Consider the following 16,937-nt stretch of genomic DNA (forward strand, 5'->3'; position numbering starts at 1 on the left):
CCATCTCACTAGTCCCAGTGATCAATTTATGTTCACAATTGATCATAATGATAGGACTAAGAGCCAAAGGGAGCACATAAACAAGACTAGTGTCTGCAAATACTAGCTGACAGAATAAAAAATCGAGAGAACGATCCAACATGGGTAATGAGATACACAGCAGACCCATAGAATGGCAGATGTCCTAAACAGCACTCTGGCCTCAGAATCAGCCCTTAAGGCATGCAGATCTGGCTGAAAAGCCCATGAGAGTACTTCAGACATGGAAAGCCAAGACACTCTGGGGAAATAAAAAGAAGACCTAAATGAAAGATCTCCGCGAGTGAGATCCCAGTGGAAAGAACGGGTCATCAAAGAAGGAGGTACCTTTCTCTGAAGGGAGGAGAGAACTTCCACTTTGACCATGGCCTTGTCTAAATATGATCAGAGTCAGTGAACTCAGGGGGCTTCCATAGCCTTGGCAGCTCATGACAAGAGCCTAGGGTGATTACTGAGGCCATAAACAAGAGTGTCAATTTGTTAAGTCAACAACAGGAGTCACTGTGCACTTACTCCTCATGTAGGATCTTTGTCTTTAGTGTGCTGTACATTGAGATTTAATGCTATAACTAGTACTCAAACAGTATTTTTCACTTTATGTTTCTGTGTGGGAGCAAACTGTTGAAATCTTTACTTAATGTATGCTAAACTGATCTTCTGTATATAAAGAGAATTGAAAATGAATCTTGATGGGAATGGTAGGGGAGATGGATTGGGAAAGGGAAGGGTTGCGGGTGGGAGGGATGTTATGGGGGGAAGCTATTGTAATACATAAGGTGTACTTTGGAAATTTATATTCATTAAATAAAAGTTAAAAAAAAGGAAATTCTGTCATGAACCTTGAATACATTATGCTAAGTGAAATCATTCAGCCACCAAATAACAGGTGTTCTAAGAATCTCCTCTCAGAAGGTGGTCAGAGGCTGATGGACAGGAGCAAAGTGCAATTCTTGTTTAATGGACACAGAATTCAGTGCAGAAAGAAGAGAACATTCTGGAAATGGGTGGTGGGTGTGGTTGTACATCAGTGGGATGTACTTAATGCCACTGAATTGCCTAGTTAAATAAGGTTAAAGGGGGAAATTTTCATAATATAAGTATTTTACAATAATGAAGTTTGCAGTTATTTTCTAGCCAATGATGAAATTTTTTTTTCTCAGAAACATAAAGTGACAAGATTTTAAATGTATCAAATTGCCATTCTTCAACAATTTTAAATACTTTGGTAAACTTGTACAATGATAATTTGAAGATTGTATTCTACTGGTGTAAATCATTATTGCAGTCTCCCCAAAGATTGTGGAGACTTTTGTAGTGTGGATTCATATTTACTGCATTACTATTTTCCCTACAAGATGAATAAAAACAAAAAGGACCACGCCAGTGACAGAAGATACACCCTTTTCTCTGAAGTTGGCACTGGGGTCTCCGCCAACACCATGCTTCTTCTCTTCCACATCCTCACGTTTTTTCTCCAGCACAGACCCAAGCCCTTGGACCTGACCGTTGGCCTCTTGGCCCTCATCCACCTAGTGATGCTGCTAATCATGGGCTTCCTCATCACAGACATTTTCTGCCCATGGGGTTTCTGGAATGACGTCATGTATAAATCGGTTTTCTACTTGTACCGCATCCTGCAGGGTCTCTCCCTGTGCACCACCTGCCTGCTGAGTGTCCTCCAGGCCATCACCCTCAGCCCCAGGAGCTCCTACTTGGCAAAGATCAAGCACACACCCTCACATCACAACCATGGTGGGTTTCTCTTCCTATCGATCTTCAATTTGTCTGTTAGTACTCATTTCTTAATCTCCTCTGTTGCTACCACAAATCATACGTCCAACAGTCTTATGTTTGTCACTAAATCCTGCTCTCTCTGGCCCCTGAGCTACTTTCCCAGGTACACATTTTTCATCTTGTGGATCTTAAGGGATGTCTCCCTTACAGGGCTCATGGCCATCTCAAGTGGGCACATGGTGAGTCTCCTGTGCAGGCACAAGAGGCGGTCCCAGCACGTTCACAGCACCAGCCTCTCTCCAAGAGCCTCCCCAGAGCACAGGGCCACCTGCACCATCCTGCTGCTCATGAGCGTCTTTGTGCTCCTTTACCTGTTGGACTGCATTGTGTCTCATTCTCAGGGCTGTGGTGGCAGTGCGCCTGTGTGTCCAACTGTTGGTGGGCAACGGCTACACAATGATTGGTCCTTTTGTACTAATAAGTGGTGAGAAACAAATCATCAAGTTTTTCAAATCTATGGGGGAGAAGAGTAAGTGTTTAATTGTTCATTAATAAATACTATGTGTGTCTTTGAGCAAATCCTATGAATAGGGAGTTTGACTCTAGGCATGAAATAAGAATCCAAAAGAAAAGTTGTAAGGTTACTCCACAACACAGTTAACTGACACCAGGGAATCAGCACATAAGAAATTAAGGAAAGTGATAGTTATGTAAAAAGACAGAAATATTGGAAATGAAGCATTCATTAGGTCAAATCAAAAATACAGTGGAAACCTTCGCAGCAAACTGGTGAGACTGAAGACAGAATATCTTATCTTGAAAATAGGTCTTTTGAAATATTTCAGACCAGAAACAAGGGGTAAGAAGAAAAAAATTAGCCAGCCTGAACACAGTGTTCCACATCTGTGGGATACCATCCAACAACCACATACACAATTTCCAAAAATATGGAAAAATTCTCCCTGTACATGCGATTGAATTAATACCATGAAAATCTCCACACTGCCCAAAGCAACTTACAGATTCAGTATGATACCAAACAAAATTCCAGGGACTTTTTTCACAGAACTAGAAAAAGCAGTTCTGAAATTCATATAGAAATGCAAAAGACCACAAATAGCCAAAGTGATCTCAATCAATGAAAACAAAGCTGAAGACATCACAATACCAGGTTTCCAGATATACTATATAACTATTGTTATCAAAATGTACTGCTAAGGGCACTGAAATAGGCCTATTGACCAATGGGACACAATACAAATCATAGAAATTAATCCTTGCATCTAAAAAATGGTGATCTTTGACAAACAGTCAGAAGTTGTTCCCTGGATAAAGAAGACTCCTTCAACAAAGAGTGTAAGAAAATTTTATTTCGACATGCAGAAGTATAAATAAGGGGCCCACCTTACACCCTTTACAAAAAACAACTCACAGAGGATCAAGATCTATGCTTAAGACCGGAGACCATCAAATTGCTAGAGGAAAACACAGGAAAAATGCTGAACAACACTGGCCAAGGCAAGCACTTCATAGAAAAGACTCCATAAGCACAGGCGATAAAATAACAAAGATACTCACCGAATTACACCCAGAAGCTTCTGCACAGCGAAGAAAAAGACAGTGGGTGGGCACCAACAGAATGAGAGAAACCTTGCGGCGCCGGCACACCGGGTTCTAGTCCCGGTTGGGGCGCCGGATTCTGTCCCGGTTGCCCCTCTTCCAGGCCAGCTCTCTGCTATGGCCAGGGAGTGCAGTGGAGGATGGCCCAGGTGCTTGGGCCCTGCACCCCATGGGAGATCAGGAAAAGCACCTGGCTCCTGGCTCCTGCCAGGATCAGCGCAGTGCGCCGGCTGCAGCGGCGGCCATTGGAGGGTGAACCAACGGCAAAGGAAGACCTTTCTCTCTGTCTCTCTCTCACTGTCCACTCTGCCTGTCAAAAAAAAAAAAAAAAAAAAAAGAATGAGAGAAAAAAGTTACCAACTATCAAAATGATAAAGAATTAATGTCCAGAATAAATAAGGAGCTCAAAAATCTCAAGAGCACAAACATTGTTATTAAGAAATGGGAAAGGCAGGGCTGGTGCTCTGCTATAGTGGTCAAAGCTGCCATCCGCAGTGCCGGCATCCCATAAGGTACTGGTTCTAGTCCTGCCTGCTCCACTTACAAACCAGCTCTCTGCTATGGCCTGGGAAAGCAGCAGAAGATGGCCCCAGGGCTTGGGTCACTGCACCCTTATAGAAGACCTAGAAGAAGCTCCTGGCTTCAGAAAGGCCCAGCTCCAGCAGTTGGGGTCATCTGGGGAGTGAACCAGCGGATACAAGATTTCTCTCTCTCTGCCTCTGCCTGTCTATAATTCTGCCTTTCAAATAAATCAATCAATCTTTAAAAGAAAAGAAATGGGCAAAGAATATTTAAAGATATTTTCAAGGCAAAAGTACAAAGGGCCACCAGTAACATGAAAGAAGCTCAGAATCATGATTATCAAGGAAACACACATTAAAATCACAATGAGGGCCACCTCACCCCAGTTAGAATGGCTGTAATCTAAAAATTGATAAATAACATGTTGTTAAGGACGCAGATAACAAAATACCGCAGTACACTGTTGGTTGGAAGGCAACAGGTGAAAAAAATGAAGGAAGGCCCTACCGAGATTCCTCAGAAAACTACAAATATATCTGCCATATGACCCAGCAAACCTGGGATCATACCAAAGAAAATTAATTCAGCATATGAAAATTTACTTGCACTCCCATGTTTATAGCAACTCAACCCTCAACAGCTAGCATATTGGAATGAACCTAGATGTCCATCAACTGATGGGTATATATATAATAGAATATTACTCAACCACAGTAAAGAATGAAATCCTGACATATTTAACAAAGTGGATTCAAAAGGGATCATTACGCTAAGTGAAATAACCCAATCCCAAAACACAAATACCATATGTGTTCTCTTACATGTGGTAGTTAAATTGCAGACAGTAAAAAAAATCTGTGTGTCTCATCACTTGGTATAGTTATATATAGAGCTGCAATGAATCATACCATGTAGGTGAAAATATGCTCTTATTGCACCAGTTAACAAAAAATGGAGAGAACAGTGAAGTCCCTTGGAATACCAGTCATTCTTTGTTCTAATCACGTGTTGGCATCAGGTGATCAGATGATAAAAAAAACCTCATTTATCTATGCATTTGTGTGCATTTCCTGGCATGTGTTCTATATGTAATTAAGAATTTAAACATACATGTTGACAGTAATTAATGCTTAAGTTACCCCAACAATTACTGGGGAAACCCAAGGGCTCTATTCAAATTACACACATAGTAACTGGAGCTTGTACCAAGTTTCAAACCTCAGGAGACAAAATTGAGGTGAGCGATGGGGTATGGACACAAGGATGAAGCAGATGCATGAGAAAGGACAATAAATTCGCACAGGGGACACTGAAAGTGACTGTGGTTCCAGTGTCACCTGGGATATATGCAATGATATCTATCATACATGTGCTTTCAATATGTACACTTCTGTCACTCACAACTCAAGAAAACTGTTAGTACAACAGAAAATCAGAATACACATATAAGTAGAAAGGACATGCAGTTAATCATCCAAAACTTACACAAAATCTAGAACCAGATGAATTCACTGGCTGATTCTGTCAAGATTGTAAGGTTTTATACGAATTGTTTGTATAAAGTCCTGTTTTCCATCATGGTAACAAAATACCTAAGAATGAATGATTCATAAAAATTCAGGATTATTTAATTCATGGGTGGAGGTTCAAGGGCCTGGCACCAGCATCAGCTCGCCTCAGGTGAAGAGCTAATGCAGGATGGTAGCAGTTCATCACAGTGGTAGGAGTTCAAGCAAGTGGCAGAGACCACCTGGTGAGAAGGAAGCCACAGCGACCTGGGAGCTGGTCCTGTGCTTTCATTGTAACTGGACTCCAGGGAACAAGTCACTCATTTAGAGAGATCCCTCCAAGGGCAGGGCCCCAATGACCCCATGACCTCCCACAAGATCCCCACACTTAAAAGTCCAACTGCATCTTTTTTTTTTTTTGACAGGCAGAGTGGACAGTAGAGAGAGAGACAGAGAGAAAGGTCTTCCTTTGCCGTTGGTTCACCCTCCAATGGCCGCCGCGGCCGGCGCGCTGCAGCCGGCGCACCACGCTGATCCGATGGCAGGAGCCAGGAGCCAGGTGCTTTTTCCTGGTCTCCCATGGGGTGCAGGGCCCAAGCACCTGGGCCATCCTCCACTGCACTCCCTGGCCACAGCAGAGAGCTGGCCTGGAAGAGGGGCAACCGGGACAGAATCCGGCACCCCGACCGGGACTAGAACCCGGTGTGCCGGTGCCGCTAGGCAGAGGATTAGCCTAGTGAGCCGCGGCGCCGGCCCTTAAAAGTCCAAGTGCATCTTAACACCCACACCCTGGAAACCAGGATTCCAACACTCAACTTTTTGGAGACACAAATGCACAACAGCCAAACCATGGCACCAATCTTTTGTAACCTTCACAAACTGTTTGAAATACAAGGAAGGGGCAGTTTCCAACTCAGTCTATGAGACTGGCAAGTCACTGATTCCAAACGTTGATGTAAGTATTTCTAGAGAAAATCCACAGATGCAACAGTTTCAACAGATGACTAGCAAATCAAATGCAGCAGTGTGATAAAAGAAAAAGACACCATGACCAAATGGGATAATCTCAGTAATGCAAAGATGGTGCTACAGGCAAAACACAACTAAAGTAGTATCTCCCAGAATAGAATGGATAAAACTAGACCTGAAAAGATTCAGAAGGTTTCTTGGATAAATGTAACACATTTCATATTAAGAAGAAATCAACAGAATCAGAATAGAAGGGAATGCACTCATCTGGTAAGTGACATGAATGGGGGGGGGAAAGGTTAACACTGCACTTGTAAAAGACTGAAAGAGTTCCCTGTAAGGTTATGAATACAAACCAGACACAAATGCTCATTCTTTCTCCTACTCCAAATTGTACGAGGATACTCAGGAGACAAGAACAAACTAAATTCATCCAAACTGGAAAGGCCAGGCCAGATATCCGAACCAGTGGGGTTGCCCAGTCCTGGACTGGGGACCTACAAACTATGAGCTCAAGTAAATCCCCTGCTCTTCCAAGGAGCTCCTGGCAGGTATTGTAATTGTAGAAATAGAGAGCTGCTCACACAGCCACCCTCAGGGCACAGGCTGCAGCAGTGGCTCTTACAATGAGAAGAGGAAACCACTGGGAACCAGCCCCACCACGATCCCAGCATCCCATGCACATGACTGTCCTAGACACCCACTGAGACTCTGGGAGATTCAGAAACCCAACTAGATCCGGGAGTGACAGTGCCCCATCACCTTAGCCTAAGCAGTGTCACTGATGACTTGTGATGGGTGGTTTGTGATAGCAAGACAGATTCTCCTAGAACCAGAGAAACTGGGGTGATGGCCTCTTCAGATCTGGGGGTCACACTGCAGGCCCTGCCTCCTCCTCAGACCAGGGCCAGCCCCATAGTTGATCCTTTCTACAGCCTATCTTAACTTTGGTCCAACACTGGGGAATCCCCATACATTTGTTAAAGAATCAAGCGAATTCTAAATTTTTGCATCAATTAATCCCAGGGAAATCACAAAAGAATACAAGTGAAAGAAAATGGAAACACAGATACCACAATTGGGTGATGGGGTTCAAACACTGCCAAAAGCAAATGTGTAATATTCATGGTATTACACCAAACAGTAGTCCCAGGCTGTTATCTGAGAGTCCACATCAGAAAAAAAGAACCAGTTAAGCACATCTAACAAGGACAAAACTCCATGTAGATTCAAAACAGAAGAAAGGCAGGAATCATCAACCAGGACTAAGGAGGGGATATCACTACAGCGATGTCACTATAATCGTTATAAAATCGTTGAGAATTTTCAACAAATGTGCCACATAATCAATGTGGAAAAATAGTCTTTTAAACAAATGTTGCTCAGAGAGCAGGACATTCATTTAATGCACAAAATGAACTCAAAGTGCATCACAAAATTAAAATATATTAAAATATTTGGGAAAATAACAATGTAAATCTGCATGACTTGCGCTTAGACAGAGCCTCTTAAAAGGAACACAAAATGAGTGATTGAGAACACATATAGATAAAATGGAATTCATGAAAATGAAAAACTTTGTGCTTTAAAATACATTACTAAAAAAGTAAAAGTAGGCTGGCTCCGTGGCTCACTAGGCTAATCCTCCACCTTGTGGCGCCGGCACACCTGGTTCTAGTCACAGTTGGGGCGCCGGATTCTGTCCCGTTTGCCCCTCTTCCAGGCCAGCCCTCTGCTGTGGCCAGGGAGTGCAGTGGAGGATGGCCCAGGTACTTGGGCCCTGCACCCCATGGGAGACCAGGATAAGTACCCGGCTCCTGCCATCAGATCAGCGTGGTGCGCCGGCCACAGTGCGCCAGCCACGGCAGCCATTGGAGGGTGAACCAATGGCAAAGGAAGACCTTTCTCTCTCTCTCTCTCTCACTGTCCACTCTGCCTGTCAAAAAAAAAAAGTAAAAGTAAAAAGACAACCCAAGGTACAGTTGAAGCTATTTGTAAATCGTAAGTCTGATGATAGACTTATTTCCCAGATATAGAAATAGTGCTTATAAATCAAGGAAAAGATAGTAACCAAGCTTCAAAACTTGGTAAAGAATCTCTTCTTAGTCTGTACTTACTGCTGTAACATAACCCCATGGACTTCCTGGCTTATAAACATTTATTACTCACATCCCTGGATAGCAGCAAGTCCAAGATCAAGACATCATGAGACTTAGTGCTGACTCCATGTACAGCCAGCTTCTCACCATGTCTTATAGGAGAAGGGCTGAGGGAGCTCTCGAGGGTCCCTTTATAGAGGACTAATCCCACTGCCCACTTCGTATGCCCCTCGTATTGTGGTTAGGGAATGGATCACCCATGGAGCAACAAGGACAGTATAGCAGTACACCACCGGAGCCTGCCGTGGCCAGTGGGCAAATGCCATGTTCCCACAGTGAGCTGAGAAGAGGCTGCAGAAGCCCACACGTCACTGAGAATTTTGGAGGAGGGAGAGCTCTGTAGTCCCTGTGGACTGTGAATCCGGCCACGAGAGCTGGCAGCAGCCCAGGCAGCCACGTAGCTCCATGAAGGAAGGCCACATTGTTTCCCTCCTTTCTCCCAGCAAAGCTCATGGCAGCCAACAGGGAAATGCCATTTTCCCAGATTAAGGCGAGTGGAGGCTGCAACAACCTCTGTGGCCCTGCTGATTTATCTGAGGGGGAACTACATGGTCCCCACTGACTGTGAGTCCCGCCTAGAAATACTGTGGCAGGGGTTGGGAGATTGACTTAGCTGTGGGAAGAGAAGCCACACTACCTCCTTCCCCTCCCTCCACCAAAGCACCAGGTCCAACTTGCTGAATCAGAGCCACAGCCAATCTTTGTCATGCTAGAGGCTTGCTCTGCACATGGGAGAACTTGCAGGGGAGGGGATGAATATTCCAAGCCCTACAGGAAAACACTGTCAACCCTGCGTTGCATATGCATCACCCTCATTTAAAATGAAAGGGGAAAAAGAAGCTCCCGAATCATATGAAATTTGAAAGGACCACCTGGAAAGCCTTATAAATGACATGGAAGGTCATACTACAAAAAACACAGAAACAGAAATAGGCAAATACATCGTTAAGGAACGTGAAAGCAGACACATCTCAGTTAAAAAGCAAAGATCCAAAATGAACAATAGGAACATTTATGGGAACATGTCAGGACCAAGATATTATGTGTGCCTCTGCACCCACGTGGGAACCTGGAAGAAGCTCTGGGTATTCGGAATTCAGCCTCGCATAGCCCCAGCCATTGTGGCCATTGGGCAGTGAACCCACAAATGAAAGACATCTCCATTTCTTTCTACCACTCCCTCTCTCTCTCCCCCCTTCCTCCTGTAACTCTGCCTTTCAAATAAATAATAAATCTTTTAAAACAATTAAGAATCTATTTGCATGTAATGGAACGATATCCAGCAATATAAAGCTAAAGTTGTATCACAATATGGAAGGAACTAGAGGTTACTATGTTAAACGAAATAAGCCAGCACAAAAAGATAATTTCCATATGACTTCACCTGTATCAGTAAGCCAGAAATAATTTATCTAAAAACAGCTAAAATATAACGGTGGCAACAAGAGGCTGGGGAGAAAGGGATGAGGGGGAAGAGATGATGAACATGTACTGATCACTGTTACACAGGACTAAGCACATGTTGTTCTGCACAAATGACAACAGACAACAATATACTATATGCTTTTATATAGATAGATTGCTTTCACCAAAAAGAAATTTTTAGTGTTTTAGGAAAGCATACCCAAACTTAAACAACATACACATTATCAAAGAATTAAAATATCACTTGCTACCCCATAAATACATAGCATTTTTGAAAAAATGGGACAGGTGTTTGGTAAAGATGTCAGCTGGGATTTTTGCATCCCATGTCAAAATGTCAGGGTTTGAGTTCTCATTCAGTTTGCAATTCTAGCTTCCTGCTGAGAGGCAGTGGGTGGCAGCTCACACAATGTGATCCCTGCTACCTTTGCAGGAGACATGGATTGAGTTTCAGGTTCTGGTTGCAGCACCGCAGAACCTCAGCTGTTACAAGCTTTAAGGGGATGATCCAGGAGATGGGAGATCCTTATTTGTACCCCTTTCCTTTCAAATAAATAAAACACACATTTTTAAAAAAATCATCCAGACTGCCCAAAGACCAGGAGAAGTTGAGCAGGTGCATTTCTGCTGCCCTCTCAGGTGCCCAGCTCTGGAGCATATGTTAAACCCACAAGTGCCCTGGTGGTCTTGCATCTGCTTGCCCCATGAAAGTCTTACAATGTTGGCCGGCGCTGCGGCTCACTAGGCTGATCCTCCGCCTTGCGGCACCGGAACACCGGGTTCAAGTCCCGGTCGGGGCGCCAGATTCTGTCCTGGTTGCCCCTCTTCCAGGCCAGCTCTCTGCTGTGACCAGGGAGTGCAGTGGAGGGTGGCCCAAGTACTTGGGCCCTGCACCCCATGGGAGACCAGGAGAAGTACCTGGCTCCTGCCGTCGGATCAGCACGGTGTGCCGGTCGCAGCGCGCTGGCCGCAGTGGCCATTGGAGGGTGAACCAACGGCAAAGGAAGACCTTTCTCTCTGTCTCTCACTGTCCACTCTGCCTGTCAAAAAAAAAAAAAAAAGAAAGTCTTACAATGTTAATCGTAAGAATGTTACCAGCCATGTATGTCATACAGATAAAGGTATAAATACACTTAAAAATAAAAGCATAGTGATGGGAAAAAAAAGCCTGTCCAAACTTTGGAAACTAAGCAAGATTAGGTTTCTCCTAATTATTGCTGGCAGGAAGCTGCTTGAGTAAAGCCAGCTCAGACAGCTGCTAAGACAGGTGCATGAGCAGAGGGAGAACTGGACTTCATGCTTGGCACAGTGGTCACCACCCTACATGGGTTCCAGGGCTACTGAGTCTGTAGGATCAGCAGCCACAGATCCAGTGACACATGTCCCTGGTCAGGGAAAGTCAGGGAAGAACTGGGTGGTGGATCACACCTATCACAGCCCGAGTGAATCCAGGCTATTGATGGACACATTTTGTCCATAGCATTTGTATTAAACCCACGGTCTCACTGCTCTGTTTGATGGGCAAACTGGATGAGCAACAGTGTTTCCAGGGTATTTTACTTTTACGTCATTGAAATGGTGGACAGAAACTTTTCTACTCTAAGTGGATCTCTTCCGAATGAGTTTAATAAAATGAAGCAATGCAGAACTGCTCCAGACCAAACTGTCTGACACCTCTATGTTGGTAGAACAATCAGATCTGAAGCCTTGGGCTCCTCCAATGCCAGGGAATCCTGGATCCCCACACACTGCTCCATCATCACCCAGCTTTCATTTTCCTTGTCCTGCAGGGCTGAGGGATGGATTTCTCAGTGCATCAGCCATAGTGTGCACAGGTCCCGGCCTTGTGCAGAGGCATGAGCTCCACCTCCTAAAGGGTCTGGACCATCACCAGGCAGGGGCTGTGTTTGTATCACACATGGGGACACAGCAAGGGTCACTGGAGAATGAAAATGATGAAATGGGATACAAATGGAGCTGGCTGCCTTCATCGATACATGTAACAGAGGTTTTTACTCCCATTTAGTCTGAGACAGAGCTTGACAATTCAAACTAAGATCAGACATCATGGAATATACAACTAATGCCACTTGCATATGAAGTTCAGTGTGTGTGACTGATGTCAGGACCTGGCTGCCCCTCGTACTGTAAGGAGAGGACCCTCAGCCCCACAGAACTCATGGAGGACATCAGGGGTCTCTCAGTCCATGGCAGGTGCACTTCATTGTGTGTAACTGGTCGGGACTAAGGTGCTCTCAGATCAAACTGGGAGAACTTGGTGTTGTCGACAGGGCTGGGCCTCTTCTGACCTCTTACAAGTGTCAGGGAACTCACAGCAAAGTTTGGAGCTCAGCTCTCCCCAGATTATTATGCAGGAGGGAATAGAGGAACATGCAGAGACTGGTGACAGGTTCCACTGGGGACTCTGTGTTCTGTGTTCCTCAGCGGGATCTGTCCCCTTTCCCCAGACACCACAATGAAATCCACACAGAGATGAGCTCAGGACGACCTTCCCTTAAAACCCTGCAGGTTCCTCTCAGGTGCATGGATCCTCCCAGCTGTCGTCCTGGGTAAGTGCCTCTTTATTCCACAGATGGGCAGTCAGGGTGAGTGGGTTCCTAAGCAGGGTGTGATGGGGGACAAATTGTAGCTACAGGGAGGTTTGTGGCAGCCTCAGAAGAGACGGGGCTCCAACCGTCCTCCACAGCTCAGGAGTGTTCTCTGTGCAACACAATGGGGAAATCTTCTCAGGATATTCTCAGTGTGCACTCAGCACAGTGTGGAGACAGCTGGGTGAGTGACTGTGTCTTCAGCCACTCTTCCTCATCCTCATGGAGACACTGTCAGTGGGTGGCCCTGGATGCATCCAAAATTGTCCTTTTACTTTATTGTAATTCTTAGAAAAGAGGAAAAGCTTTTCAGCTCCTTTTCCTCTAAAAGAAAAATAAAACTTTTCTAACAGTTTTGGAGAATAAGTCACCTAAAATGATTTCCTCATATGACCCCAACTCTGTGGCACTGTAGGTCCTGCCATTTCTTAGAAAAACTCCTGAGAAACACTGAACAAACGTAGCTCCTGAGTCAGAATTAACAATGATGAGAGAAGCTGGCAAATCAGTTTTATACTATGATGGATTCATCCTTGTGAGGTTAAATTGTATTTAAGATATGAAACAAAGTAAAGCCTGCAAAAGGGAGCTTCAAAGAGTTCAGATAATATTTGAATTAAAAGAAAAGTGTATTTTTATTTTTCTGGTTTTTTTTATTTGACACAGTTAGAGAATGAGAGAGAAAGATAGAGAAAGGTCTTTGTTCCGTTAGTTCACTCCCCAAATGGCTGCTACAGATGGCACTGCGCCAATCCAAAGCTAGGAGCCAGGTGCTTCCTCCTGGTCTCCCATGCAGATGCAATGGTCCACGCACTTTGGCCATCCTTCACTTCCCTCCTGGGCCACAGAAGAGAGCTGGACTGGAAGAGGAGCAACCAGGACTAGAACCTGGTGCCCATATGGGATGCCAGCGCTGCAGGCAGAGGTTAACCTAGTGAGCCACAGCGCTGGCCCCAGCATACAATTCAAAGTTTAAAAATGTTCCACAGACAATGAATTCAATGTTTCAAGAAAATCATGTTTCAATTGTTTTTTGATGTTCCTCAAATGCTTCATATAACCAAAAAGAGAAATTTACAATTTTAATTTCATTGCAATCTTATAAAGTGTCACATTAAAATATTAATCTAATAAATGTCATAATTTAAAACACTGTCAGATTTGGGGTATCGGGTGTAACAGATGCACAGTACACAGGGGAGTTTCATATTCATACAGGACAGAGAGGGAAGACTGTTCTGTTTGCTTGATGGCAGCACAGGACCCTTAACATGCATAGAAAGGAGAATAGCGAGATACATATTGTCATGTTTTTCCCTGAGCATATCATAGGATTAAAGCTTATCTTGCTACAAGTATGGAGAAGATCATTTCATTTATTTGATCATTTCTTTGAGAAAAAATGGTTAAATATTCTACATGCTACTATGCAGTTTCCATCATAGAAAACTAAACATTTTCCAAGGTTTAAACCAAATTCCCACATGTTCTGGAATTCTTAAATGCTAAACACCAATTTTACTTAAACCCTTCTGCTACTCCTTAGCAACACAGATGATAGATTACAACACTGTAATTTGCTGTGGATGCAATTCAGCCTGACATTCTGATTTTCAGATGATACAGATGTGAAACATATTGGGCTTTTTAAACACTATGATATGCCTCAAACTTCTGTGATTGGAAGCAAAGTGGATGGGAACACTGTACAGGGGAAACATCCATAGTAGCTCATGACCAAGTTCTCCAGCATACACTCAACACTTGGGTCCCAGGCACTCCCTGGCGTGTGGAAGACAGGAAGACTCAGGCCCCTGTGCAGAACCTTCTAGAACCACCTTCTTCTTGTTGCAGGCAGAGGTAGTGTCTCATCAAATCTTCCTAGAAAGCAATTATCCATCAGCTTAGACTATGAACATAGTCACTACGGTTTCCACAGCCAGGTACACAGAGAGAAGGAACCGTGGAAAAGAGGGCGTTCAATGCCTGCTACTGTGGTGCTCATGGCCCCCTGCTCCTCTAGGCAGGGACGGAGCTGGAAAGTTAGGAGAGGACGGCACTCTCTCAAGGTGAGCTCATGAGGAAAACCTCACAGGGACAGCCATGGCTGCAGTTTCCACAGAGACCATTGTTCCCCAGCCACAGTGCTTGTTCACACATTTACCTAATACACTGCACACACAGCATCTCTAGTAAGTGACACACTCACTCTAGTTACAGATGAGATGACCTGGGCTCATGTGTTCAGTGACACTTGAAGGTCACATGTTTAGCAAAACTCACATCAGAGATTCAAATTCAGAATCTATACTAACCAACCTTTGGTCTCTCATGTATTAAGAGAGTTTATTTGGAAACAAACAAAAATAAGTATCATAGCAGTGAGATAAAACTAAGTGGACACATGGATATACCATTGATTATTATTACATGTGCAGTCGGATTTCTGCTTTCCTAAAGTGCTCATTAGAAATCACCAAAAATTCTAGTACTCTTATTGTGTAATCAGAATTTTATCAGGGTTTGCAGATTCAAGGGGAAACTCATTGCCCTCAACATTGAAAAAGTAAAAAGAAGGTAACACTCTGCAAGCACCTTTCACATAATGACAATTTTACTGTCCAGGTCCTGTGGGAGCTGAGCAGTGGGATACAATATCTAACCACAACCGGCAGGTGTGCAGCTGGAAACAGAGCGGCTACCAGGAGAGGGAGAGAAGGCTGCAGTAACCCAGGTTAAGAGCGTGCACCGGGATTGATCCACACTGATCCACAAGGGGGTACTGTGGTCGAGAATCATAAAGGTATTCATATTTGTGATAACTTTTCTTACTTTTTCCTCATTCACTAAATGCTTTTTCACTCTTCCCACAAAAGATGAGAACAAACAATATACTTTTTAACTTTATTGCCATTAGAAATGCCTTTTTTTCTGAAGTCAGCATTGGGATCACAGCCAATGCCTTCCTTCTTCTCTTCCACGTCCTCTGGTTCTTTCTCAAGCACAGACCCAGGCCCACTGACATGACCATTGGGCACCTGGCCCTCATCCACCTGGTGATGCTCATCATTGTAGGGGTCATAGCTGCAGACGTCTATGCGACTCAGGAGTTATGGGACAACTTCACTTGTAGAGCTGTGATCTACTTGCACCAGGTGATGCGGGGCCTCTCCCTGGGCACCACCTGCCTGCTGAGCGTCCTCCAGGCCATCACCCTCAGCCCCAGGAGCTCCTATTTGGCAAAGTTCAAGCACACAGCCTCACACCACATCATAAGTGGGTTTCTCTTCCTGTGGGTCTTCAATTTGTCCATCAGCGCTCGTTTCTTAATCTCCACTATTGCCACCACAAATCGTACATCCAACAGTCTTATGTTTGTCTCCAAGTCCTGCTCTCTTAGGCCCCTGAACTACTTACCCAGGTATACTTTTTTTGTAACTGCTATCTTCAGGGATGTCTCCCTGCTAGGGCTCATGGCCCTCTCAAGTGGGTACATGGTGACCCTCCTGTGCAGGCACAAGAGGCGGTCCCAGCACCTTCACAGCACCAGCCTCTCTCTAAGAGCCTCCCCAGAGCACAGGGCCACCCAGACCATTCTGCTGCTCATGAGCATCTTTGTGCTCCTGTACTTGTTGGACTGCATCGTGTTCTCATTCTCAGGGATGTGGTGGAAAATTGATCCAGTTCACCTCTGTCTCCAGATGTTGGTGGGCAATGGCTATGCCACCATTGGACCTCTGGTGCTCATCAGTACTGAAAGACGAATGATCCAGCTTTTCAAATCCATGTGGGAGAAGGAAAGTAAGTGTTTACTTGTTCAGGAATAAACAACATGTCTCTTCATGAGCAAATACTTTGACTTGAAAGTGCTTAATGATCTCCTATAGAATCTGTTCTGTGGGTTCACTGAAATGTATGAAAATAAGGAGATTCAAAATGGTGGAATAGAGAGAAGCCACGTTGGATTTATCCTCAGAAAAATTCCAGAAAAAAAAGGACGGCATTCTCAGGGGACTAACTGGGAACATTTGCAGTGGAGAATGGACAGAACAGAGAATCCATGGAGCAGTGAGGAGAGTGGTAAACATGTGGCTGCCAGCCACTCCTGCCTATCTGCCAGTGGTGCACGGCTGAGACTTGCTGTCTTCACAGGGCAGGGTGAGGGGAGCCTCCCTGGTCCCTGCATTGGCAGCTTTGGGAAAGGTATGCAAGTTCCTCACTGGATGCAGGTCTGGCCTGGGGAGCCCATTTTAGTCTGGGTGACTACTTAGCCCTATGAAAGGATGCCATGGGGACCCTCTCCCCTCCCCCAGCAAACTGACAGAAACTATCTGCTTAAGTAGAGCTATAGC

The 16,937-nt window shown here is 44.5% G+C and overlaps 1 protein-coding gene and 1 pseudogene across 1 annotated transcript; both read left to right on the plus strand.

Annotated features, from left to right (window-relative positions):
- Window positions 1-1,394: 1,394 nt before the first annotated feature.
- On the plus strand, window positions 1,395-2,325 carry ORYCUNV1R-PS1510 (vomeronasal 1 receptor oryCunV1R-ps1510 pseudogene; annotated as a pseudogene).
- A 13,136-nt stretch (window positions 2,326-15,461) lies between these two features.
- ORYCUNV1R1517 (vomeronasal 1 receptor oryCunV1R1517) lies at window positions 15,462-16,412 on the plus strand. The gene is given in 1 exon segment (NM_001167206.1): window positions 15,462-16,412. A coding segment is annotated over 1 exon segment (951 nt).
- Window positions 16,413-16,937: the final 525 nt, after the last annotated feature.

The sequence above is a fragment of the Oryctolagus cuniculus genome, chromosome 10 (assembly GCF_051225735.1).
Source record: "Oryctolagus cuniculus isolate XC-2025 breed Fujian yellow rabbit chromosome 10, ASM5122573v1, whole genome shotgun sequence".
Classification (NCBI taxonomy): Eukaryota; Metazoa; Chordata; class Mammalia; order Lagomorpha; family Leporidae; genus Oryctolagus; species Oryctolagus cuniculus.